At 52.6% G+C, this 26,492-nt stretch overlaps 1 protein-coding gene across 4 annotated transcripts in view; it reads left to right on the top strand.

Annotated features, from left to right (window-relative positions):
* The window catches only part of Kif17 (kinesin family member 17), a 44,102-nt gene that overhangs the window by 8,812 nt on the left and 8,798 nt on the right, over positions 1 to 26,492 (top strand). For all 4 annotated transcript variants that reach the window (XM_027937520.2, XM_071617428.1, XM_071617431.1 and 1 more), the window contains exons 4-11: positions 2,495 to 2,684; positions 4,915 to 5,367; positions 7,494 to 7,603; positions 10,912 to 11,059; positions 12,680 to 13,179; positions 13,958 to 14,041; positions 15,235 to 15,437; positions 17,317 to 17,548. In XM_027937520.2, the coding sequence (XP_027793321.2) occupies positions 2,495 to 2,684; positions 4,915 to 5,367; positions 7,494 to 7,603; positions 10,912 to 11,059; positions 12,680 to 13,179; positions 13,958 to 14,041; positions 15,235 to 15,437; positions 17,317 to 17,548 (1,920 nt within the window). The remainder of the gene's footprint in view (positions 1 to 2,494; positions 2,685 to 4,914; positions 5,368 to 7,493; positions 7,604 to 10,911; positions 11,060 to 12,679; positions 13,180 to 13,957; positions 14,042 to 15,234; positions 15,438 to 17,316; positions 17,549 to 26,492) is intronic.

Raw genomic sequence — 26,492 nt, 5'->3', positions numbered from 1 at the left:
CGCTCTGCGCAAATGGAGCCGCGCTTCTTCCTCTCCAGGCAGGAGCCCGGCCGCCCACCTGGAGCCTCTGTGCCTTCTCCTCTCTCCTGGCACAGCTGAGTCAGAGCTCAGCCCCCAGACGGGAAGCAGGGCGAGGAGGCAGCACAGGGTGTTGCTCCCGTTGGCACCTCCAAAAGGCCAGGGGCTGGGCCACCTGTTTGCAGCCTCCCATCAGCCCGCGCTGGGGCAGCGGGGCCTCTCCTCCCCTTCCAGGGCCCTAGAAGACCTGGGGACCCAGAAGGCGCCTTCCTGCCGCTGCACACACAGGCTTCAGGCTTGGTGAGCCCGCTTCCTCCCAGGCTGCTGGGGCACAGGCCTTAGGTGCTCCCTCAGGCTGTCCCCGAAGCCTCCTGCTGGAGGGACTGTTCTCACCCTTGACAGTGAGGAGGAAGCTGAGGCTTAGTGCACCTTCCTATGACCAGCCAGGGCTCCCCTTAGAAGAGTGGCAAGGGGTTGAACTCGGGGGCCACACTTCAGCACAAGCTCTTAACCTGGGCCTCACACGGGGCCTGATTTTATAATTAGAGCTCATTGGGTCAGCAAGGGCCTGCAGGTCATTTGGGGAGTGTTAGACTCCCTTCCCCGAGCTCCTGCAAACACACGGGACCCAGCCCGTTGGTGTGTGGTGGGGATGGGCCCACAGGGCTCAAGTTGCGTCTCCCCGCCTGTGTGCTGGCAGAGCATTAGGGCCTGCCCCTCCCCATGGACCTGGGACTGGACCCTGGTCACGTCCCTGTTCCTGAGTTTCTCTCCTTCCCTGTCTCATCCCAGCCGGTTGCCATGGTGACCTTGCTCTGAGCAGTTACCAAGGAAGGGGGCATGCACTGGCCGATCGATGCCCCTTGGCGTCTTCCAGAGCAGGGCGGGAGGATGTGCAGGGGCAGGAGTAGCAGGGAGGACGCCCCTGGGGGCATCACAGGTGAGGGAAAGACTTCCTGGGTCTAAAACAGGGGAGACCCCCTCCTGAGGGATGTCCCTTGGTGGCTCAGGCCTGAGTCAGCTCCTTGTCGTCTTTACGTCCTGGTTCATTGAGCCTCGCTAAGTACCTGCGGCATTTGTTGTAGATCGTTCCCTCCTCAGCCTCGAACAGTCTTGCAGAATCAGGATTCATCATGGCCACCGCACAGACGAGGGACTTGGGGCCACAGGCAAACGGATTTCCCACCCAGCAAGTCACAGACCAGGTTTCCTGCCTGAGTTTGTCTGACTAAATAAGAAACTGGCTAAATAGGTGCTTCCTGAAGGCAGGTACCCAGCCCCTCCTTGGGCTCGCTGTGCACCAGGTGGGTTCTGAGTTCCCGAGGTGGGCAGCCTCAGATACTTCCACAGAGCCCTGGGCTGGTGTCCAGCCACACCGTTTGCAGGGACTCCTGCTTCTGTCCTTTGTGTTCCTTCTTACCACCACTGCCTAGGACAAGGTCAGCCCTTTGTCACTTCAAGCTGCAGTACTATGGGATGCTCTCTTTACCCTGTCTCTGGAGCCTTCTATCACCTCTAATAGCTGTGCAGCCTTCAACAAGTTGCTTAGCCTCTCTGTGCCTCAGTTGCTTACCCATTGCATGCAGCCCTTCAAGCTGGGCCTGGCTGCTTCTGCACTTCACACCTGAGTAGACTGGGCCAGCCTGTGCTTGCCCACACACAGCAGGGGCCCAGCCACTGGGGACCCTTGAAGCTGCCTGGAGCCATGCGTCTGAGCCTTCAGTGTCTCCAAGCAGTAGGGCCATTGGCAGACAAACACCTGTTGTCCTGATTCATTCCGCTCTTGCCAGAGTGGTTTTGTTTCCTCTCACACTTGAAAAATATTGCCTTTCACAGCTCTGTGTCACCGCTAAACAGCGTGGCTGCCTGCAGATCGAGCCGGGAGCTCCCAGATGGCTACCTGGTCCCTGATATTGCAGTTAGGTTGGGCCGGTTTGATCCTTGGGGGTTCTGGGATGTGATGCAAATGGCCCTTCACCTGCCACCTCCAAGGGCCTGGGGACATCCCCGTGGCCCTGGAGGAACTACAGAGAGGTAATCAGGAGCCACATGGACAGATTGGAGACCAGTCAGAGCCCTCGGGTGACTACAGAATCAGCCCCAGGGAGCTGAAGCCCCCAGTCTGAGAACCACTTCTTGGGAATTATTCTAACAATGACAGCCCAGACCTCAGCTGCATTCAGCAGGCACTTCCCACACGCTGGGCACATGCTGAGCATTGTCTGTGCCTTATTTACTGGATCTTTACCATAGTCCCTATGGGATAGGCATCTCATACCCGTTTTACAGATGTGAAAACTGAGGTTCGGGTTAGGTCACTGGCCTGAGGTCTCACAGCAGGCAGGAAGCCAGGGCAGGTGCGCTGCCTGGCCCCGCTGTGCTGCAGGAGGGCCTGGTTGCCTGGATTGGCCCCTCTCTCAGGTTCCTTGGGGATCTCTGATCCCGGCTTTGGCCCGACCTATTCCTCCCGCCACAGCTGAAGGAGCACCCGGAGAAGGGTGTGTACGTGAGGGGGCTGTCCCTGCACACGGTGCACAGCGTGGCCCAGTGCGAGCGCATCATGGAGACGGGCTGGAAGAACCGCTCGGTGGGCTACACCCTGATGAACAAGGACTCCTCGCGCTCCCACTCCATCTTCACCATCAGCATCGAGATCTACGCCGTGGGTATGTGGCGGGGTGGGGGCAGGGAGGCTGAGCACCTGAGCCAGGTTCCCGCTCCTGCCGGCCCCAGCACTCCTCTCAGGAGCCCTCCAGCCCCAAGGGAAACTGGGAAGAGATGCCCTGACCCTGACCCTGACCGTGGGGAACCGCCGGTGCCCCCTGCTGGGCCCCTGCTTCCTGGGTAAACAGCGGTACCGAGGGCTAAGCCCAGCTCCACTGAGGGCAAGCAGGCTTTCTTTTTCTCTGTTCAGTGGCACTAGGGATTGGCCCGTGCTTAACCGGGAGCCACATCCCCAGCCCTTTCTATTTTGTATTTTGAGACAGTGCCTCACTGAGTTACGGGACTTGTCGTCCTCCTGCCTCAGCCTCCCGAGTGGCTGGGATTACAGGCCTGCACCGTGGCGCCCAGCCCGGCACTGTTTTTTCCTATGAAATTTTTAGACGTAGTTGGACTCTTCTGCTCCTTGTGGTTCTTTCCTGGCATTCACCCCCAGGCCACCACCGAGCATTTGCCCCCGTCTCCTCACCATGTCTTTGTGATCGTGTGGCCAGAGGACAGCCCATGGCTCATGCCCTTTCTAACCCCTCCTCAAACAAGGGGTAAAAACTGCCTCTGGCTTTTCAGCGCTGTAACTAATGCTGTGAGGAACATCTTTGTGCTCAAAGCCTTTTCTGCCTTGGGAGGCATTTCCTCAGGTTAGACTCCCGGGACTGGCCTCAGGAAACAAAGGGAACAAACAGGTTCAAGGCTCCTGGTACATTTTGGTACATTCTGCAAATAGCTTTCCAAAGGAGTAGTACGAAGTTTCTACCCCCCCGGGCGCCCCCCCTGCTTTGTGTGTGTGTGTTGGGGGGGGGTGCTGGGAACTGAACATCTCCAGCCCTTGTTTTATTCTATTTTGAGACAGGGTCTTGCTAAGTTGCCCAGGCTGACCTGAAACTTGTCCTCCTGCCTCAGCCTCCCGAGTGGCTGGGATTGTAGATGTGCACCCACCCCCACAGCTCACCCCCCTCTCTTTTTCCTTTTAAACCTGAAGAACGAAGCCCCTTGCGTGTCCGTCACTCCTGGGTACAGCCAGACTTTCACTGCTGTGCCCATGGATATGACTCAGGCCAATTCTGGTCCAACCCTGGGGGAAACAGGGAGGAAGCTCTGTGCCCCGTCCACTCCCTCCCTATCCCGAGTTTGGGCCTAGTTCACAGAGAAGTCAGAAACAAATGATTTTACCCCCTTTCTCTTGGGGAGTTTTGGTGACCTCGTGACCATGACTAAGAACCTCAGTAGCACTAAGCAGCATGCTGTCGTGGCATGGGCTCTGGCCTGAGCCAGGGGCGCCAGGGTTCTGCGAGTGTGTGCCCTGTGGGACCCCACCCAGTCAGGAGGGTTCGGCCTCCTGCTCGGGAGGAAGGCTGAGCTTTCCAGTCCAGGGGGAAGCCATTTCCTGCAGTTTTGTAGCCACTAAGGGACAGAATCAGGATGTGACCCTCCAGGTCTGTGTCTTCAAAAACCTGTTTCTAAGCCCCGTGCTCCCAGCCAGTGCCTGGCTCTCCTGTCACGCCCAACATCCAAGGTCTGCTCTACTGGCACAGCCCCAGGCCCTGCAGAACTGTCCCTGTTCCCAGAGGAATGACCCCCCGATGTGTGCTGGCCCCAGGTAGATCCTGCAAGAATGTGCCACCATCTACTCTAGTAGATTGCTAGTCTCATTTCATGGATGTGTGAAATTGAGACTCAGAGAGATGCATGGCTCTGCTAACGTCACACAGCAAGGAGGAGGCAGGACTGCATTGGGAACCAGGTCCAAGGATTTCTAAAGCATTTGTGTGTGTGTGTGAAAGAACACAACTCCCTGGTGATCCAATCACATCCTTCATCCTCTGCCTTTGGCCTCACAAGAAATCTATAGGAATTGATGTGGTGGCCAAAAGGAATCCTGCTGTCTTCAGAACACTCTGTCCCTCCCAGACTCTACTCCCTGGAAAAAGATAGCCCTGGGTTCTGGTCTTGGCTCTACCTCTTGGCAGCTGTGTGACCTTGGGAAAGTCACATGCCCTTTCTGAGCCTCAGTTTCCTCCTCTGTAAGATGGACACAATGGTTGCACCTCCTTTGTGTGGCTCCTTTTAGCCTGATGTGAGGCCTTGGGTGGGTGCTGGGCCCTCAGGGCCTGGTGGTGAACTGCCATGGCTCCTGTGGGCTCACCCACGGTCTGCCTCCCGCCTGGTTGTCTGCAGACGAGCGGGGCAAGGACCACCTGCGAGCCGGCAAGCTGAACCTGGTGGACCTGGCAGGCAGTGAGCGGCAGTCCAAGACGGGGGCCACCGGGGAGCGGCTCAAGGAGGCCACCAAGATCAACCTGTCGCTGTCTGCCCTGGGCAACGTCATCTCGGCGCTGGTGGACGGGCGCTGCAAGCACATCCCCTACCGCGACTCCAAGCTGACGCGGCTGCTGCAGGACTCCCTGGGCGGCAACACCAAGACGCTGATGGTGGCCTGCCTGTCCCCCGCCGACAACAATTACGACGAGACCCTCAGCACGCTGCGCTACGCCAACCGGGCCAAGAACATCAAGAACAAGCCGCGCATCAATGAGGACCCCAAGGACGCCCTCCTCCGGGAGTACCAGGAGGAGATCAAGAGGCTCAAGGCCATCCTGGCGCAGCACGTGAGCCCCGGCGGCCTGGCAGGTGGGCGGCCCAGCGTGGGAGGGAGGGTGGGAGCAGCGCCCACCTCTGCCTCCACCGAGGGCGCCTCGGACATGGCTTCCGCCTGTCCCTCCCCTGGAAGAGGCCAGTCTGCCTGACCTGTCCCTCAGCCGCAGGCCCTTGTCGCCCACTCCCCGCCTCTGGGCTCATCTGTCACCTGCCTGCCCACGTCTCTGGCAGCGTCGTGAGCTCAGCAGCGGGGTGACTCACTTCCCCACGCCCCACCCTGTGCCTCATTAGGCATCTTGTCATTGCGGCTTTCCCGCCCAGGCTGGCTGTCATCTGGCAGGGGATCGAGCCAGGAGTGGGCCTGCAGGGTGCAGCCGGAGGACTCCGGGACCCCCCTGATCTCAGGGGAGCAGAGAGCCTGGGCTCATGCACTCCGGCAGTCCGTCCTGCCCACCTTCCCGTGCCCTCCATCCCACGTGGCCCTCCCTCCGCCCACGCACCTGCCATCACCAGTCACCCAGTTTCCGCCTCGCCTCTCCCTTTTCATCTGCCTCCCGCCTCCCAGCCCTGCACTATCTACCGCTGCCTGCGCAGTCTCCCCTCCCTCCCCTCCCTCCTCCTCCATCTCTCTCCCTGCTTCCCTCCCCAGTCCATCAGCGCATTCACCCACTCTGACCACCAGCCCCACCCACTGCCACCCACAGACCCATGCTCCACCCTGCCACCCATTCCTCCATCTTTCCTCCCACCCACTGCCCATCCGTCCAGGATTCCCTGAGCACCACCTCTGTGTGTGGCTGGGTGCTGGGGACACAGCACCCAGCCACACACAGACTCAGACCCAGGGTCTCATGGGGCCCTGGTCTCCTGGGCCAGAGGACGCTCCAGCAGACCCTCACACACACGACAGACTGTAGGGCAGAAAGGAGTGTGTGGCCAGGTCGGTCTGGGGGTGGCCCGTGGCCAGTCAGAGAAGGCGCCCAGAGGAGGCCGTGGTGAGCCCAGTCTCGCAGGATGAGAGTGGCCAATGTGGGCCGCAACACGCAGGTTGCTGAGGAACACGGGCGGGAGGGGGGGGGCAGAGGCAGTCGGTAGCCAGCTCCCCTCCTGTGGGAGAGGCCCGCCCCGCCTCTCCTCTGTGCAGTGGAGGTGGAGGCCACACTGGCTTGTTTTTGGCGGGGGTCTGGGAATGGCCTGAGAGACGCCCGTGAGACCTCAGCCTGGGTCTGGCTCACAGGCCCCCAGACAGCCCGTGCCGCCCTGGCCTGGAGCTGAGCCTCGAGCCAGGCCTGTGGGACTCCAGGCTCCAGGAGCCTCCCCGGTGCTGGCCAGGCCTGGCTCTCCCTCTGGCTCCTGGCGTGTTTCTAAAAAAATTTAGCACAATGTGAAACGTTTGTCTGCGTTTGCTGCTCCCAGTCTTTCTCCCCCACTCCCTCTGTCCTCCCTCCAAGGAGCGGTCCTGTCTCTCCTCCCTCCATGGTCACCTCGGGCTTTTCTGGGGTTTCTGGGGGAATCCAGGACCTGGCAGGGGGACAGCTGAGGCTGGCTGGGTGGAGTAATTCTGCTGGGCTCAGGGAACCCTGGCCTGTCCCAGCTGTGGATTTGGGATCTGGCCTCGTGCCCTCCCCAGCCTGCACCCTCCAACTGTCCCCCTTACGCCGCTCGCTCCACTCCAGCCACTGGCCTCTAGTGCAGGCCCAGACCTGCCCCCGGGGCCTTCCCACTCTGTCTGGGAAGCCCTCCCCTGGATTCTGCCTCCTCCTCCTCCTCCTTCAGATCTCTGCCTTCATCTCACCTCCTCTAAGAGGTCTTGCCAGACCACAGTATTCAAAGTGCAGCCCTCCTCGGGGTCTGTACTTCCGAGCCTACTCCCCGAGGTTGGTTTCTCTGTACACACCTCCTGGTGACAGGTGACACATTTTGCTTGGTTCTGTTTTTGCCTTTCTCCCCTGGTGGAAAGCTCAGCGTGGCTGTGGAGTTTCATCTGCTCTGTCCAGTGCTGCACCCCAGGGTCTGGATGCACCTACAGATTTGTTGGATGACCAACAGAATTTTATATAGAGACGTGTCTTTTCCAAGTGGCTGTGTGACTGATTTCTGCTTAGTTCCTGCAAACCCGGTGCCTTGCTCACGGCTCCTTACCCATGTTTTTCTCCTAGCTATGCTGTCCAGCCAGGCACCCCCAAAGCCTGTCCAGGTTGAGGAGAAGCCCTTGCCCACCCCTGTGATCCAACAAGACACAGAGGCCGAGAAGCAGCTAATTCGGGAGGTGAGGCCTGGTTATGTGGGGGAGCAGGCTTGCAGGGCCCCTAAGGAAAGGGAGGGTGACTGCTGCTTTAGGCCTCGGAGGGCCAGCGAACGCAGGATAGCACCCCCCTCACCTGTCCCATGGGGTTGGGGCCGCAGCCTTTTCTTTGTACCGAAGAAAACTAGGGCTCAAAGAGTTGTCATTGCCTTGCCCAAGGTCATAGCTATGGAGACTCTGAGCCAGGATCTGAACCCAGGTTCCAGGCTCTTGCCTGCAGCCCATGCCTTGGGAACACATGTGTGAGGACAGCAGAGGGCACGGGACAGCCCCAGGAGCGCATCCTCCCCAGGCCTGAGGGGAGGGCTGGATATGGGTGGGAATGAGCCAGGCCAAGGTCATTTGGCCCCGTGCAGGAATCTCTCTTAGCAGCTGCCAGCCAGCCAGGGGCCAAGAGCCTGGCAGCCCAACTGACCAGTGTCAGCATAGTGTTGGCCTCCTAGGAAAAGCTGCTGCTGGGGATACCTGGGTCTTCCACATGTGTCTCCCAGGGTCCCTGGGAAGCAGGAGGGCAGGTGGAGAGCTGATGGGCAGAGGGAAGGCTGAGACTCCTGGCTTAGGCTCCCTCCCTGCTCCAGGTGCTGAGCCTGTGGTAGAGGTTGACATTTGATAGTCCCTTTAGGGAAGTGGCTTTTCCTGACAGTGGACCTACTGCCAGGCAGAGCCAACTTTGCAGGGGTCTGTCCTAGCTGCTTCTGCACCTGGGCCCCTGCCACTCAACTATGACCTCAGCTGGGGGCAGCCCTCAGGCCCTGGGTCTGCCTGTGCCAGCTGCGGGGCCTGGTGCCCAGCCTGTGGAGAGTGCAGCTGGTAAGGCCTGGGGCCTGTCTTGTGGGCTGGGGGTCCCGGGAGCCCAGCTGCTCGGTTCACCTTTTCTCCGACAAGTCTGGGGCAGGGTCTGGTGCCAGGTCTGTCTCTGGAGCCCTGGTCTGCCTCTGGGGAGGTGGCAGCAAGAGGGGGCCTTTAGGGATGGTGGAGCACAAGCCCACAGAAGCGAGAGAAGTCAGGTTTGCAGGGCCCCGGGAGGGTGTGGAATCAACTGGTGGACTTTGGTTAGATCCAGGAGGGACTGGCAAGGTGTGTTGGACAGGAGCTGTGATCACAGCTTCCCCAAGGCTGCCCTGTTGAGCGGGTGCCCTGGCTGTCCAATAAGCAGGCGCCACCGCCCCCTAGTGGTCACCATGGGGTAGGGACACCCTTCCTGGCAAGCCACTGTGAAACTGGAGACAGGAAGATGGGAGGAGGGTCCCTCTGGTCCCTGGGGATGGGTGTGGCCAGCGTCCACCAGAGTGTTCTGCGTTGCCACTGACACTGAGACTCCCTGATAACCCTGGAGTTTCTGCTCCGAGCCACTTGGAAGGGTTGAGGATGTCTGTCCTCCCTCCTCCCTGCCGTTTGTTCTCCCTCATGACTGTCATATTTACTGCACTTGCCACCTGCCTGGGACTGGGTTTCCTTTCCCCTCCAGCCGGGCAGATGCTCAGGAGGGAGGCCCCTCTGTGTGGTGGAGGGGCTCGGCTAGGAGCCCAGGTGTGGCGAGGTGCTGTCTCCAGTCCACACGGTGAGATTTCCCACTGGAAGATTCTCAGGGAACAGCCAGCCGTTCATGCCACACGTCAAGTCCTGCAGGGCGCTGTGGCCTCGGCCTGGTTGCTTCAGCTCTCTGGGCCCTGTCTGCCCGTTGGGCTCTTGTGCTTGCTGCCGGTGTGGGCCTGGGCGTGCAGGAGGAGGGCTGTCTTCCGGCGGCTGGGTTGTGTAGCTGGCCACCTGAAGTTGGGGGCTGGCCTTGCTCTCCAGCCCCATTCAGCCCTCTCCACGCTGCGCACTGTAGCTGGAGGGCCTGTGGGGCCCAGGGAGGTTGGGGTTAGACTGGTGGGGAGCCTTCCAGTACAGAGGATGGCAGGGAGTTGGGGACTGAAAGGCCTCCAGGCTCTGCTCCAGAGGTGCCTGATGGCCACAGGGGGAGCTCGGCTGCCTGCAGGTGGACGGGCAGGTGACAGTGCCCATGGCTTCGGTGTTTGCTGTGTAGGCAGACGCAGGAGATGTGGGGGCGTGCAGAGTACAGAGAACAGATGAAGACGGTGGGGACAGGGCAGGGTGCTCAGCCACTTAGCGGCCCCGAGATTCAGGGCCCCTTGTTTAACAGTGAGAAGGGTGGCTCCGCTGCGCGTTCCCAGGCTGGCTTTTCTGGGGCGCAGGGCTTGGTGGCTGAGGCTGGGCTCACCAGGGTCAGGCCTGTGTTGGGAGAAAACTGCAAAGGACTCAGGGTGACAAGCGGGTGCTGGCTCAGGAATGAGGGTGCGCTGGCTGGGATTCTCAAGGAATCAAGGATGGGGGTGGTGGGCGGTCTCCCAGGCTGTCAGAGAGCTGTTGGTGGTGGAACCTCCCCGGGCCTCGGTGACACTGCAGCTATTACCTGAAGTACAAATGCATCTGAGGATGGGCTGAGGGGTGTCCAGGGAGTGCACATCCAGGGGGAGATGCAGAGAAGACGGGGGCTAAGAAGACGATGCAGTGGCCGAGTGGCAGGGGTCTTCCAAGAGTGTGGTGGGGACATGGCTGAGGGGCACTATTAAGCTGAGGCCTGGGGAGAAGCTTGCTAAGGAGCAGGAGAAAGTGCTGTGTCTGGGTTGGCAAGTTACTGGTCACCCCCCAGTGTGGCAAAAATGAAGAGTGATTGGGCTGAGATATGTGGCTCAGTGGTAGAGCACCCCTGGGTTCAGTCTCCAGTATAGGCAAAAATAAATAAATAAATAAATTCTTTATTCTGGATAAAAGTCTCTTACCAGATTTATGTTTTGGAAATATTTTCTCCTATTCTGTAACCTTCTTGTTAGTAAGTCAAAGTTGAAAAGTTAAAAAGAGAGTCCCTTCCTGGACTTGGGGTGCAGCTCAGTGCTAGAGCACTTGCCTGGTACATGAGGTGCCCTGGGTTCCACCCTGGAACTGCAGGAAGCAAAACGCACAGGGCAGATTCAGAGGGGTGATCCCCGGCCAGGCTGCACAGGGGGCTTAATGTTCTTCTTTTGATCACTTGTATTTCCTGTGTCATTTTAAAAAATATTTTTTAGTTATACATGGACACAGTATCTTTATTTTGTTTATTCTTTTTTTTTGTGGTGCTGAGGATCAAACCTAGCGAGGCACGAGTTCTGCCACTGAGCCACAACCCCAGCCCCTTCCTGTGTCACTTGAGTAAACACAGGGAACACTGAGAGCCAGGTGGTGAGTGGTGGTAAAGTGCGGGCCCCTGCTTTTCCCCTGACCCCCAGGAGTACGAGGAGCGCCTGGCCCGGCTGAAGGCTGACTACGAGGCAGAGCAGGAGTCCCGGGCCAGGCTGGAGGAAGACATCACTGCCATGCGCAACTCCTATGATATGAAGCTGTCCACGCTGGAGGAGAACCTGCGGAAAGAGACAGGTGGGCACGCCCACCCCCTTTAGAACCAGCATTTATAGACTGCGCTCTACACAGCAGGCCCCACTCTGTTTAATCCTCACACTGGCCCACAGGTAGGTCCACAGTTACCCTCATTTTGTAGATGAGGAAACGGAGGCCCAGAGAAGGTAAGTAACCTACTTACCTGGTAAGGTGAAGTCAGGATTTGATCCCAGGCCACCTGGCCCCAGACCAGTGTTCTCACAGTGATGCCGCATGTCCTGGTGGCTTGGCCACAGGCTGGCCCAGCTCAGGGCTGACTTGTAGGTGTGCAGTGTCACCTTGGTTTGAGAATGGAGTCCCTGCCCCAAGGTTCTGCGTCTTCTACAGTCTCCTCTTATTTTTGAGCCTGTTTCCAAAGCAACCACATCCCACAAGGATTCTGATCATTAGCAAGTATGAGCTTGTGTGGAAGTTCCTGTCTTTGTTTTGACCTTTTAGGATGCTCCCTTCATGAGTATCATTCAAACCCCCAGGCTGCCAGGCGGCTGGGCCCGCCTCGTGCTCACCCAGGACGGCAAAACCCGTCTCCTGTGAGACCCAGTCGGGCTTTCCTGGGTGCGGGGTACTGTGTGGGTGCTCTGTCGCCCTCTCCTCACACCTACCCCAACCTAGGGAAGTAGGACCCCCCAGATCCTCACCTAACAGGCTTGGAAACCAAGGCTCAGGTTCAGGCCACTAGCCAGGGAGAGCACGTCACGTTTCAGCAAAGGGAATCAGGGCCAGAGTTGGCGCTCACCTGGAATCCCAGCAACTCTGAGGCCGAGACAAGAGGATCAGAGTTTGAGGCCAGCCTCAGTAACTTAGAGACCCCCTGTCTCAAAATAAAATGAAAAGGGCTCAGTGGCTGGGTGCTTGCTCATCATGTTCAAGGCCCTGGTTCCATCCCCAATACTGCAAAAAAAAAGTGTGTGTGTGTCGGGGTGGGATGGGGATCAGGACCCTCTTCGGGAGCCTAGAATATAAGCAATAAAGAAATGGATGGGACGTTAAGGGGTCATCTGAAGCCCCTGAGTTGGACTGTGTGAGCTCTGTCCCAGCTGGGAGGGAGCCTTGGCTCTTGACAGAGATACAGAAAAAGAGGGAAGGGCTAGCTTCTAGCATTTTCCGTCCTTCATAGTGTTCCTTCCAGTTTGAATATTAGGCCTCCAAGGACCCTTACTTGGTTTCTGGAACACGCATCCCGGGTTCACTTACCTTCCGTGCACAGGCACCCGGAGCTGGGCACCCCATGGGGGCATATGGGAGCACCAGGTGCCTTCTCAGCCCTGGAGGGAGGGAGACCCATGGGGCCACCTGCTAAGTTGAAGAGCATTCCTAAGTCAGGGGAGGTGGGGAGAGCCTGCGCTTAGTGGCTGGGGAGATCCAGGAGCAGAGAGGGCATGGTGCTGGTCAGCAAAGGCTTCCTGGAGGAGGAGGAGGAGGGAGGCTGGGTTTGAATTATGACGGAGAGAGGACATGGGGCAAGCTGGACTCCAGGGACCCAGGAGGCTCTGAACCTTCAGCTGGCTTCCTGGAAACAAGGGCGTGGGCCGCTTTCCTGGGAGCGGACCCCTCCCCCTCACTCTGTAGAAAGCTGCAGGACTCTCTCCGTTTTTGCAGAGGCTGTCCTGAAGGCAGAAGTCCTCTACAAGGCCGAGGTCATATCCAGGGCCGAGTTTGCCAACACGACCGAGCAGCCACCAGCGTTCCAGTACGAGCTGGCGGCAAAGCCCGAGGTCTTCTCCATGCCCCAGGAGCCCTCTAAGTGTGAGGTTTCCTGGGAGTCGGAGTCATCCCCGCTGGACTCCTCCATGTCTGAGGCCTTACCTGGTGCCGAGGAGTTCTCCAATGGAGAGTTCTCTGTGCCCGAGGAGGAGCCCAGGGACAAGTACTTCCTGGATGACTATCTCGGCCAGGCGGCTGCTGGGCCCCCGCTGGAGGAAGAGAGCGCTGTCCAGGGGGAGGGACTGTCGATGCTGCCGCTGCAGCTGTTGCCAAGCCTGCAGGACCCGTTCGCCGAGGTGGAGCTCAAGCTGGCCAGACTGTCCTCCACTGTGGCCAGGATAGACGTTCCCCAGCCAGGCGCACCCCAGCCAGGAGCACCCCAGGTCCCCGAGCAGGTAGCTGATATAATAATGCATGAGGCCCACAAAAACTGAGCAGGCAACCCTGGCTGACCTGCTGCTGTGGCAGTGCCTCTGCTGGGCCTCCAGCATCCGTGGCTGGCCGGGGGCACCAGGGTCCACAGGCCAGTTGGAAGGTTGGGACGGAGGTGCAGGTTATCCAGATAGATGCCTGTCTGGTGAGGAGGGCACCTGCCCAGGGACCCTGCTGAGGGTGGGCCTGAGAGACCGGGTGGCCTGGTCCACCCTCGTGTGCTCGCAGGCTCAGGGCAGCACGCTGGATGGGGGAGTGTCGGCCCCTGGGGCTTGGATCCTGCTCTCCCCTTCCTGATCCTCCGTCGTGGTCCTTTCCCTCCTCAACCCTCCTTTTTATGTTTTGAAAAAATGTTCTTCTTCACTCCTGCTGAGTCTCTGCTCCCCTTTCCTAAGAGAGAGAGAGAGAGAGAGAGAGAGAGGGAATGAGCTCAGGTCCTCGAAATCCCAGGCCCACACTCCCTCAGTTATGTGACCCAGGACCTTTGCCTCTCCAGACCTCAGATTCCTCCTCTAGAAAATGGGGTGCTGGGTGTTTGGCATGAGATCATGGAGGGCACAGGCCCTGTCTTCCCTGCTCTTCTCTCTACCCCTTGGGCCCTTCTCTCCGCAGACAGGCAGAGGCGGCTGTGGGAGCGGGAGCAGCCCTGGGGAGCTGCAGCGGAGGTCAGGGGCAGTGGGGGAGTAGAGGATGGTTCTGGCCCAAACCATCCCTCTTCCCCCCACCCTTTTCTCCCTGGAGCACCCCTCCCCACCAGAACTGCCGGAGCCCAGTGACACCAGTTCGGAAGCAGAGGTGTCAAACAGTGACCTCCCACTCAGCACCGTGAGTATCTCCCTGGCCCTCTGCGTGACGTGCTGGGCTCCATTCAGCTTTCTGTGAAACGCAGGCTTGTCCTCTCCCTCCTTGGGCCTTGGTCTCCTCTTGCATGAGACAGGGACTATCATCCAAATCAGAGGAAGCACTGCTTTTGGTTGATGTAAATGAGACTTTCAGAATTCCTCAGCTTCTCTGTGTGCACTGGGTCAGGGCTGGTAGCCCCTGAGCACCATCAGGAACCCCTCCAGGGCCGTGGAACCCGGTTTGAACCTGCCCTTTCTCTTCTGCTTAAGACAGCAGAGCCCCTGGGGGAGTGCCAGGAAGCCTTTACCTTACCCACTCTTATGGAGGATGCTGACAGTGGGCTGTGCCCTTGAGCACTGAGTGAGGCTGGCATACAGCTGGCTCAGTAGGTGGTAGAGTGACTGGAAATCCTGGTTAGGAGGTAACATTGAGGGGGGGACCCAGGCATGAAGGGAGGGGCCAGGAAGAGCAACAAGTACCAAGTTCTGTTACTGGGAAGCCCTTGACTTTCGTAGCAATACAAAATAGTGCTGGGGTGGTTGAAGGGTAGACAGGATGACGGGTAGGGGTAGTGCTATGGATATAGCAGCCATGTTGGAAACTGGATTTTTCTGTGAATTAACTTGACAGGAAGCCATGAAGGGTTCCTATCAGGAAAGGGACATTGTGATCAGTTTGTATTTTTTAGAAATTGCCCTAGTTGTCGTGTAGAGACTGAATTGTTGGGGGTAAGACAGAAAGCTGGAACCGTTTTGGGGGTGCTGATGTGTCAGTAAAATTTCATTTAGGTACAGTATTTTTATAACTGGGTATAGGTTGAGTATCCCCTACCCTATCAGAAATGCTTAGGACCAGAAGTGTTTCAGATTTTGCAGTTTTTCGGATTTGGGGATGTTTCCATAAACTTTAACAGTTGAACATCCCTTATCTGAAAATCGAAACCTAAAATGTTCTGATATCTGAAACTTTGAGCATTATTAAACTCAAAACATTTTTAGATTTTTGGAGCATTCTGGGGTTTTATGTTTGGATGCTCAGCCTGTGTCTCTGAGCCAGAGGTGATCTGTCCCAAACCTTGGCAGGGGGCGGGGGGGGGGGGTGTCCCTTATTGGGAACCTGCAAACTTGCCTCTAGGGCGGCCTTCCAACCCCGTCTTGATTTCTCCCTGTGTTCAGGAAGTGGATCTAGTCACAGAGGTGACAAATGAGATGGAGTCCACAGCAGAGCCTAGCTCTTGGATGGAGGCTGAGGCCGAGGCGGCCCAGGGGACCCAGCCTCAGCCCCTGCATCCTGTGGGGAGCTTGAGAAAGGAGAACGTGGGTGTGGAGGTGGCTGTGCTGACTGAGGAGCTGCTGGATCAGCAGAAGGTGCTGGCCCGGTAAGCACTGCTGCTCAGGCAGGGGACCCCACAGGAGGGCGGGAAGGAGCAGTGGCTGGTCTGGGGTGGGTGGGGTGTGCCCGAGAGCTTCTCCCCATGTCCACTGATCTGCGCCCTGCTCTCCCTCCACTGGGCTCAGGTGTCAAGGTGTCGGGGTGCCACAGCTGGCTGGGCAGGCAGGCCTCCGCACTGAGCTATGTTGGCTGCCCCCAGGTTCTGGTCAGGCATCTGCTGGGGAACAGCAGCCCTAGGGAGAAGTAAAGGGGCCATGGTGGCCCAGCCTCCCCAGCCTGGCTCTCTCTGGGTCCTAGCTGAGTCCCCAGTTCCTCTGGCTGGCCTCCACTGCCCTCCATGATGTGGGACTCACATGCCTTGGGAACAAACCACCCCAGGGCCCCTGGGACCTCCTGGAGAGCTGGGCTTTCTTCAGTTATTTCATGGCTTTGTCAAAGTCACTGTCCTGAGCCCACCACTCACTTCTGCTGATGGGGATCCCATTAGCCCAGCTCCAGGACAGTGGGCCAGGCTCAACTTCCTCCTGATGTCCGCACCACAGTTCAAGCAGGATCTGAGCTCTGGGCACCAAAAGGCACCCAGAATAGGGTGCTGCTGGGTCTTCAGGGACCTCCCTTCCGGGGGTGCTAGACATCCAGGCTCTGGACCTGTGCCTGCATCTGGGCAGAGGGAAGCTAACAGGTCCACAGCCCCACTGCCTGGGCTCCCTGCTGCCCCCTGCCCCTTCAGGCAGACTTTCAACCTCCCTGGGCCCGGGCTTCTCATCTGTAGAATGGGTGACCTCATCGCCCGCAGCTTGAGGAGCCGGTGAGGGTAAACAAGGCAGCGTCCAGAGGAGGCCCCCGCTTTCCTTGTGGCTGTTCTCACGGTGGGGTTTGGAGTTGAAGGTCTGGGAAGGCTTCACAGAGGGGGACTCCTGAGCAGGGTGTGCCGGCCACATGCCCCTAGGTAACGATCTGCGTCTACAGCGGAGTGAGCTGGCAAACTGCTGGGAGGAGCTCTAGCCACAAGCTGGGGTGAGCCTGGGGTGTGTAAGGAGAAAGAAAGAGGGGCCCTGGTGTCCCTAGGTGGGTTCTTCATCCTCATGGGGTCCCAGAAGGACTTTTAGCAGAAGAGGGGCTTGGACATGGTCCCCTTCTGCCTTGCTGCCAGGGAGCCTAGAGGACACAGCCACCCCAGGGCCTGGCTGCCCTGAGTTTCTTTCTCCCCCTCCTTAACACACACACACACACACACACACACACACTCACACACACACACACACACTCCTTTGGAAGGAGGCAGGGCCTAAAACGTTTCTGTGGTGCTTAGACAGTGGAGAGCCTGTGGGCCTCTGTAGTTATTTAACATTTGTCCTTTTTCCTTTTCTTTTTTTTTTTTTGGCACCAGAGATTGAGCCTGGGGCACTCTACCACTGAGCCACATTCCCAGACGTTTATATATATATTTTTTTCATTTTGAGACAGGGTCTCCCTATGTTGCTTAGGGCTTTGAGGGCGGTCTTGAACTTGTGATCCTCCTGCCTCAGCCTTCGGAGTTGCTGGGATTGCAGGCTGCGCCGCTGTGCCAGCCAACATTTCTGCTCTTAAAGGGCCTGGCAGCATCAGGGCAGGGGTCCTGGGGTACCTCTGAGACCATGGGAAGACTCTCGCCCCTCCTGTGGCCAAGTGCACAGGCTTGAAGTTAGGTGGACGTGGAAGGAGCTCTGGTGCCTGAGCAACCAGCGTCTGTGCGCCCCGTGCTCTCTCTGGGCCCTGGGGCTGTGGGAAGGACGCGGTGAGGTCGGCCCAGGCAGAGCTGTCCCCCGGCAGAGGCTCCCTCATGGGCAGGTTCTGCCATTTTGCTTTCTCCTCGGCGCTGGCAGCCTGCAGTTGCTGGAGCAGCAGGTGGTGGGCGGGGAGCAGGCCAAGAACAAGGACCTGAAGGAGAAGCACAAGCGGCGGAAGCGGTACGCGGACGAGCGCAAAAAGCAGCTGGTGGCGGCGCTGCAGAACTCGGACGAGGACAGCGGGGACTGGGTGCTGCTCAACGTCTACGACTCCATCCAGGAGGAAGTGAGGGCCAAGAGCAAGCTGCTGGAGAAGATGCAGAGGAAGGTGAGGCGGCGGCCGGCACCCAGCTCCCAGCCCGGGGTCACAGGATGCGCAGGGCGCACAGGAACTTATTAAGCCCTTATTAAGCACCTGCTGTGTGCCATGCCCTGCTCTAATGCTGGCAGCCGGCAGTCACAGTGCAGGTATGTCCCTGCTGTCCTGTCTAGTGTGAGAGAGTGTGCAGGAACTGGAACGCCCCCGGGGAGGATCAGCAAGAGGCCCCGAGCCGGAGTGCTGTGAATGAAGAGAGTGCCAGGGAGGCGCCTCCTCTGGCTGTTTCCTTCCCCTTGTGTTTGCAGTGCTGAGGACTGGCCCGGAGCCCTTCCACCAGCTACATCCTCAGCCCCCACCCCCGCCTTTTTTTTTTTTTTTTTATACCAGGGATTGAACCCAGGGTTGCTTAACCACTAAGCCACATACATCCTCAGCCCCGTCCTCTTTTTTAATGTTTTGTTTTATTTTTAAATATTCTTAGTTGTAGGTGGACACAATACCTTTATTTAATGTATTTATTTATTTTTGTGTTCTGCTGAGGCTGGAACCCAGGCAAGCGTTCAACCACTGAGCCACAACCCCAGCCCTTATGCTTTATTTTTGAGACAGAGTCTTGCTAAGTCTTTAGGGCCTTGTCAAGCTGTCATGGCTGGCCTCTAACTTGCAATCCTCTTGCCTCAGCCTCCTGAGTAGCAGACTATAGGTGTGCACCACCACACTTGGTCAGGTTTATGGAAGGTGAAGTGCACAGAGACAAATTTCATTTGCACAAAGTGAGTGTCCCCACGTGCCAGCATCCAAGACAGAAGAACTCCAGATGTATCCGAGGTAGTCACAGTGGGAGACAGAAGTGTTCCCATGAAGGGGACTGAAAGACAAGGGAGTAAGCTTGTGGGGTCCTGCGGGCAGAGGGAGGTGCCAGCCAGCTGAAGGGGGCAGGAAGCCAGTGTGTGCTAGAGTGGAAGGAAGGCCAGGGCAGTGGGGAGGGTGCAGCTGCCCGTGGCTGTCACACTCCCACTCCCTTCTTACAAGTGCAGCCCCTCCCAGCCCCTGCACATGGGAAGCTGATGTTTCTCTCCTTTACCTTTTTTTTTTGTGTGTGTGTGTGTGGTGCTGGGGATTGAACCCAGGGCCTTGTGCTCTACCAGTTGTATCTGCAGCCCGCCTCCTTTAGCCTCGTGGTTCCTGATATTGCTTTGGCTGTCTTCCTATTTTTCTCTTTCTTTCCTGAGGTTCAGTTAGAGTCCCATTTTACATCTTCTTGGTTCTTTTGGGTCTACTTCTGTTTTAAGTTTTTCAGTTCTTTTGGGTCTACTTCTGTTTTAAGTTTTTCAGTTTTGTATTTGAAACTTTCATACCTGTGGACTTTGCTGAGCTAATTTTTCTCAAGTTGGGTGTTATCTGTCTGTCTTCCCTTTTGTGGCATTCGGGATGGAGCGCAGGACCTTGTACGCCAAGGGAGCACGCTGTACTGAGCCACGCCCCAGCCCTGTGTTACATTTTTAAAAAAATATTTATTTTTTAGTTTTGGGTGGACATAATATCTTTATTTTATATTTATGTGGTACTGAGTGAGGATCAGACCCAGTGCCTCACGCGTGCTAGGCGAGCATCTAACACTGAGCCACAACCCAGCCCCTGTGTTAGATTTTTTTTTTAAAGTTATCCTTTGTTGATAAGCACAATTTGTTGTTGCTGGGATTGTTTTTTAATATTTTTTTAGTTGTCAATGGATCTTTATTTATCTATATGTGGTGCTGAGAATTGAACCCTGTGCTTCTCACATGCTAGGCAAGTGCTCTACCACTGAGCCATGACCTCAGCCCCCCTGGGTTAGATTTTTGATCTGCATGTTTGGTTCTTGTGAGAATTTCCTTCAGCAAAAATACTTTGTTATTCATTTCGGATTCTTACAGCAGCTTTGCTTGGATGTGTCTGTTCTCTGCTAGTTCTGGAGTCTTATTTTTCTGGACTGTTGGGAACTGTTGAAGATGGAGGTGAAGGTTTGGGGCAGCCAGCTCGGTTCCTTCCTTTAGGTGCTCACTCTTCTGTTTTCTGTCTGATAAACATTTGATGAACTGATAAAAAAAAATAAGGCAGCCCAAAACAAATTCAGATAGAAAGGAAAGGTTGGATATTAGAGGAGGGTCACGTCATGTTTATAAATTAGCTTAGAAGTATTGATCCCTTTACAAGAGGGATTTTCCTGTCCAGGAGCATGACTTAGCTTCCTGTTAGTTCAAACCAAGTTTTGTGTCCTCCAGGAGTGTTTTCCCTGTCTTCATTTAGATGTTGGATATACCTTGTTAATTTTATTAAAATATCTAGTTTCTTTTTTTCTTTCTTATATGGAGTCTGTTCCCTCCCTCCCCCCCTCTCTCCATATATATATATATATATATATATATATATATATTTTTTTTTTTTTTTTTTTTTTTTTTTTTTGCAGTATTAGGGATTGAACCCAGGGACATTCTACCACTGAGCTACATCCCCAGAACTTTTGACTTTTGATTTTGAGACAGTCTCACTAAGTTGCTGAGGCTGCCCTTGAACTTGAAAGCCTCTTACCTCAGCCTCCCAAGTTTCTGGGATTACCAGCATGCACCACCATGCCAGTCCATTATATCATATAACTAAGTATTATTTGCAAAATGAAGTTTTTTGGTTTAAAAAGATATTTTAAAATTTGTTGTGAAATAAAAGGGAACACTTCTCAACTTATCCTGCAGGACCAGTATTACCCTGATACCAAAACCAGACTAAGATATCAGAATACTATGGATGAATATTTCTTATGACTAGAGACATAATATGCCCCACAAAATACTAGAAAACCAATTCCAACAAGATAAAAAAAAAAAAAAACGGATTATAAACCATACTGAAGAGGAACTTATCCCAGGAATGCAAGGCTGGTTTAGCATCCCTCAAATCAATTAAGGTAATACCTCATATCAATAGAATCAAGGACAAATGTACTTGTCTCGAAGGTATAATGGGTTCAATCCCAAGCACTGTATTAAAAAAAAAAGAGAGAGAGAGAGAGAGAAAGGGGAAAAAAAAGAATAAATGACAAACATCACAGATCAAGATCATCTTGATAAATTTGAAGAAAACATTTGATATAATTCAATACTTGTCATGATAAAAATATAAAGCAAACTAGGAATAGAAGGGAACCATTTCAACCTGATAGAGGACATTTATGAAAAATCCCAGCTTTCATCTTTTCTTTAAAAATTGTTTTATTTATTTATTTTTATGTGGTGCTGAGGATTGAACCCAGGGCCTCACACTTAGTAGGCAAGTGCGCTGCCCCTGAGCTACAGCCCCAGCCCCAGGTTCCATCTTTTTAATGGCAAATGACCAAATGTTTTGCCCTAAAGTCAGGGAATAAGAAAAGGAGGTTTGTTTTCCGCACTCCCATTGGATACTGGGCTGGAGGGTGTAACTGGGACAAATGGCAAGAAAATGAAAGAAAAGGCATCCAGATTGGAGAAGGGGATAAAACTGTATCTGCAAATGACATGATCTCATGTATAGAAGGAATCCACTTAAAAAATTGGAATCATCTGGGCACCTTGGCACACACTTATAATCCCAGCTAGTTGGGAGGCTGAGGCAGGAGGATCGCAAGTTCAAGGTTAGCTTGGGAAATTAGTGAGACCCTGTCTCAAAACATAAAAAGGTCAGGGATGTAGCTTAGTGGTAGAGCACCCCTGGGTTCAATCCCCAGGACTGCAACAACAACAACAAAAACTAATTAGAATCAGTAAATGAGCTCCTCAGAGTTGTAGAATACAAGGTCAGTAAACCAAAATCGACTGTATTTCTTTATACTTGCAATGAACAATCTGCAAATAAAGTGAACAATTTAATTTACATCAAAAATAATAAAATAGGAATAAATTTAACAAAAGAAGTGCCCAATTTACATTCTGAAAACTTTAAAAGATTGAAAGAAATTAAGACCTAAAGAAACAGCTGCGTCATATTCAAGAAGTGGAGGACTTACCCCTGGAAAAATGGCAGCACTCAAAGCCATCTACAGATCAACTCCATGAGACTCTCTCTCAGGAAGAAAGGGCTGGAGATGTGGCTCCATGGTTAAGCATCCGAGTTCAATTCTTGGTGCAAAAAAAGAAAAAGAAAAGAAAACTTTGTTCTTGAAAGGGCACTGTCAATGAAGAGAAAGGACAGTTTACAGAATGAGAGAAAATATTTGCAAACCATATATCTGGTAAGGTACTGTGTTTTTTACAACCCAGTCATAAAAAAAGACAACAAAAACCCAATTTAAGGATGGGAAAAAAGATACAAATGGATATTTCTCCAAAGAAGACACACAAATAGCCAATAGGCACATGAAAAGATGTTCAGCATCATCAACTCTTTGGAAAATGCCAGTCAAAACCACAGTGAGATACCACTTGACAACTGTTACAGTTGTGATAATGAAGACGGAAAACAAATGTTGGTAAGAATGTGGAGAAATTGGAAGCCTCATACCCTGCTGATGGGTGGGAGGCATGGTGCAGCTACTGTGGAAAACACATTGTTAACCCCCAATGGTTAAGTATGGTGTGCCATGTGACCCAGCAGTTAGCTCAAGAGATAGGAAAATATGTCCACTTAAAAGCTTGTACAGTTGGCTGGCTCAGTGGTGCACACCTGTAATCTAGCAACTCGGGAGACTAAGGCAGGAGGATTGCAAGTTCAAAACCAGCCCCAACAACTTAGCAAGACCTTGTCTCATAAAAAATAGAAAGAGCTGGGGATGTAGCTCAGTGGTGAATTGCCCTTGAGTTAAAAAACGAAAACCAAAAAGTTTGTATACTTGAGCTGAGGCTGTAGCCCAATGGTAGAGTACTTGCCTGCATTCATAAGGCCCTGGGCTTGCTTCCCAGGATTGAAAAAAAAAAAATTGTACACTAATCTTTATAACAGCATTATTCATAACTCCAAAGGGGAAAAAACAAACAAGTCTGGGGAAACATAAAGTGTGGTACAGCCATATAATGGAATATATTTGGCGATAGAAAGGGATGACCTACTGATAGAGGCTGTAACATGGATGACCTTTGAAAACATTATGCTAAGAGAAGAAACCAGACAGAAGAGATTCCTTGTGTATGAAATGTCCAGAAGTGGCAAACCTATGTGGGCAGAAAGACTAGGAAAGATTGTTTAGGGCTGGAGGTGGGGAGGACTTGGGCATGACTGCACTTGGGTCTGGGGTTTCTTTTTAGGGGATGAAATGCTCTAAAATTGATTGTAATGATGGTTGAACAACTTCATGGAATCGTCAGAACCACTGAATTGCACACCTTACATTTATTCGTTTAGGAGGATCTCACCATGTTGCCTTGAACTTCATCCTCCATCTCAGCCTTCTGAGTAGTGGGGACTACAGGCATGTGTCCTGACACTGGGCTTGAACTGTACTGTGGACTGTGGACAGTACATGGATTGACACGTGGATTATATCTCAATAAAGCAGTTTTAGAAATTATCAAGGCTGGCAGAGTGGCACACAGCTTTATCCCCCCCACTACCTGGGAGGCTGAGGCAAGAGGAGTGTTTGAGCCCAGGAGGTCAAGGCCAGCCTGGGCAACATAGTGAGGCCCCATCTAACAAAGAAGTCATTGTGAATGATTGTAGATGTTCAAGAAGATTTGATGATGGTGACCACGAGCACCATGTATGTTCCACTCAGCTTAGGAAGCAGAAATCAATCAGTGACAATCCCTGCTATCTGTGTCCTGCCAGGTGTCTTCCATGCTGACTAGGAGATGACAATTCCCAGCAGTCTGTGACACTGTTCTTTTTTTAAACCTCTTTGGTGGTTTATAGTTGGTGCATTATAGTTGTATGTAATGGTAGGATTGTTACATATTCGTATATGCACACCATATAACAATATAGTTTGACCAATATCCCTCCCCAGCACATCCCCCCTCCCCTCCTCTCACACCCTGTACCCCTCCCTCCATTTTACCGATCTCCCTTTGCTTTTCATGGGATCACCTGCCACCTTTCTTTTCCTTTTTCCTCTCTAGCTTCCACATATGAGAGAAAACATATGGTGCTTCACCTTTTGAGTTTGACTTATTTTACTTAACATGATGCTGGGTTTTTTTGTTTGTTTTTTGTTTTGGTACCAGGGATTGAACTCAGGAGTACCCTCAACTACTGAGCCATACCCCCAGCCTTATTTTGTATTTTATTTAGAGAGAGGGTCTGAGTTGCTTAGCACCTCACTGTTGCTGAGGCTGGCTTTGAACTCGAGACCCTCCTGCCTCAGCCTCCCACAGGCGTGTACCACCACACTCACCTATGTAATTTGACATGATGTTTTCTAGTTCCCTCATTTTCCTGCAAATGACGTAGTTTCATTTTTCTTGATGGCTGAGTAAAACTCCAACATTTTCTCTATTCACTGATGGACACTTAGGCTGGTTCCATGGTTTGGCTATTGTGAATTGTGCTGCTATACACATGGGTGTGCACAGATCACTGTAGTATGATGAGTTTAATTCTTTAGGATAAATCCTGAGCAGTGGGATAGCTGGGTCACATGGTGGGTCCATGCCTAGTCTTTTTTTTTTTTTAAATATTTTTTTAGTTGTAGCTGGACACAATACCTGTATTTGATTTATTTATTTTTATGTGGTACTGAGGGTGGAACCCAGGGTCTCACACGTGCAAGGCAAGCGCTCCACCACTGAGCCACAACCCCAGTCCCACCATGCCTACTCTTTTGAGGAACCTCCATACTGATTTACATATTGGTTGTACTAATTTACAATCCCACCAACAGTATAAAAGTGTCCCTTTTTCTCCACATCCTCTCAGTATTTAATATTATTTGTTTTCTTGATGACTGCCACTCTTGCTAAAGTGAGATGAAATCTCAGTGTAGTACTAATTTGCATTTCTCTATTTGCTAATGATGTTGGACATTTTTTGTATATTTGTTTTTTTTTTTAATTTTTTTAGTTGTAGGTGGACACAATATCTTTATTATTTATTTTTATGTGGTGCTGAGGATCAAACCTAGTGCCTCAAATGTGCTAGGAAAGTGCTCTACTACTGAGCTACAACCTCAGCCCCTCTAGTAACATTTTTTAAAAAATTTTTTTTGTAGGTGGAAAAAATAAATTTATTTATTTTTATATGGTGCTGAGGATCGAACCCACGGCCTCACATGTGAGAGGCAGGCGCTCTACCACTGAGCTATAGCCCCAGCCCCAGCCCCTTTTTTTTGTATATTTGTTGGCCATTTGTATTTCTTTTGAGAAGTGTCTGTTTAATTCATTTGCCCATTGATTAATTGGGTTATTTGATATTTTTGGTGTAAAAGTTTTTTTGATTTCTTTATATAGTTTAGATGTTAATCCTCTGACAGAAAAGTAGCTAGCAAAGAGTTTCTCTCTTCATATTCTTAATTGTTCCCTTTGAAGTGCAGAAGCTTTTTAATTTGATGACTTCCCATTTATTAACTCTTGTCATTATGTCCTGAGCTTTAGGGGGCCTATTGAGAAGGTCATTGCCTGTGCCTCTATGCTGGAGTATTGACTCTACATTTTCTTCCAGGAGTTGCATAGAGTGAGGTGGTGCACACCTATAATCCCAGAGACTCAAGAGGTTGAGGCAAGAGGATCACAAGTTCAAACCAAGCCTCAGCAACTTAATGAGACTCTGTCTCAAAATAAAAATAAAAAGGAGGGCTGGAGATGTGGCTCAAGTGGTAGCGCACTCACCTAGCATGCATGAGGCACTGGGTTCGATTCTTAGCACCACGTAAAAATAAAAAAAAAAAATAAAGATATTGTGTCCACCTAAAACTAAAAAAAAAATAAAATAAAATAAAAATTAAAAAAAAAAAAAGACTAGGGATGTGGTTCAGTGCCTTAAGTTCAATTCCTGGTATTCCCCTCCAAACCCTTGCAAAGAGAGAGGTGGGGGGAGGAAGGAAGGGAGAGAAGGAGAGAGAAGGGTCTAGTCTCCTTCTACATACCAGTTTTCCCAGCACTTTTTGTTAAAGAGGCTGTCTTTTCTCCAATGTATATTTTTGGCATCTTCATCTAGGATCAGATGACTGTATGTGGGTTTGTGTCTGTGTCTTCTATTCTGTACCATTGGTCTCTGTGTCTGTTTTTATTCAGTACCATGCAGTTCTTGTTACTATAGCTCTGTAGTATAATTTGAAGTCAGGTATGCCTCCAGCATTATGTTTTTGGCTTAGAATTGCTTTAACTATTCTGGGTCTTTTATTATTCCAAATGAATTTTAGTACTGTTTTTTTCTAGTTTTGTGAAGAATGTCATTGGCATTTTGATGTGGGTTCCATTGAATCTGTATATTGCGTTTGGTATAGTAAGGTCATTTTAACAATATTAACTCTGCTTATCCTTGGACAAGGGAGGTCTTTCTTCTGAGGGCTTCAATTTCTTTCTTCAATGTTTTATAGTTTTCATTGTAGAAATCTTTCACCTCCTTGGTTAGATTCATTCCTAGGTTTTTGATTTTGTTTTTCAAGGATATCGTGAATGGGCTTTTTTTTTTTTCTGGTTTCTTTCTCAACAGATTCATCGTTGGTATATAGGAAAGCTATTAATTTTTGTGTGGTGATTTTGTAACCTGCTCCTTTATCAAATTTGTTTATTAGCTCTAGCAGGATTTGGGTGGGGCTTATTGGATCTTTTAGGATCATATAATCTGCAAACAGTGTTAATTTGACTTCTTTCCTGTTTTTTAATTTGTATTTTTTGTTGTTGTAGATGGACAGCATGCCTTTATTTTATTTGTTTCACATGTGGTGGTGAGCATCGAACCCAGGGCCTCACACAGGCTAGGCAAGCGCTCTGCCACTGAGCTACAGCCCCAGCCCCTCTTTCCTGTTTTCCTTCCTTTTGTTTCCTTCTCTTGCTAATTGCTCTGGCTAGAA

The sequence above is a fragment of the Marmota flaviventris genome, chromosome 10, assembly GCF_047511675.1.
Source record: "Marmota flaviventris isolate mMarFla1 chromosome 10, mMarFla1.hap1, whole genome shotgun sequence".
Taxonomy (NCBI): Eukaryota; Metazoa; Chordata; class Mammalia; order Rodentia; family Sciuridae; genus Marmota; species Marmota flaviventris.
The sequence above is the reverse complement of the archived record's forward strand: the minus strand, read 5'-3'. Positions and strand labels throughout refer to the sequence as shown.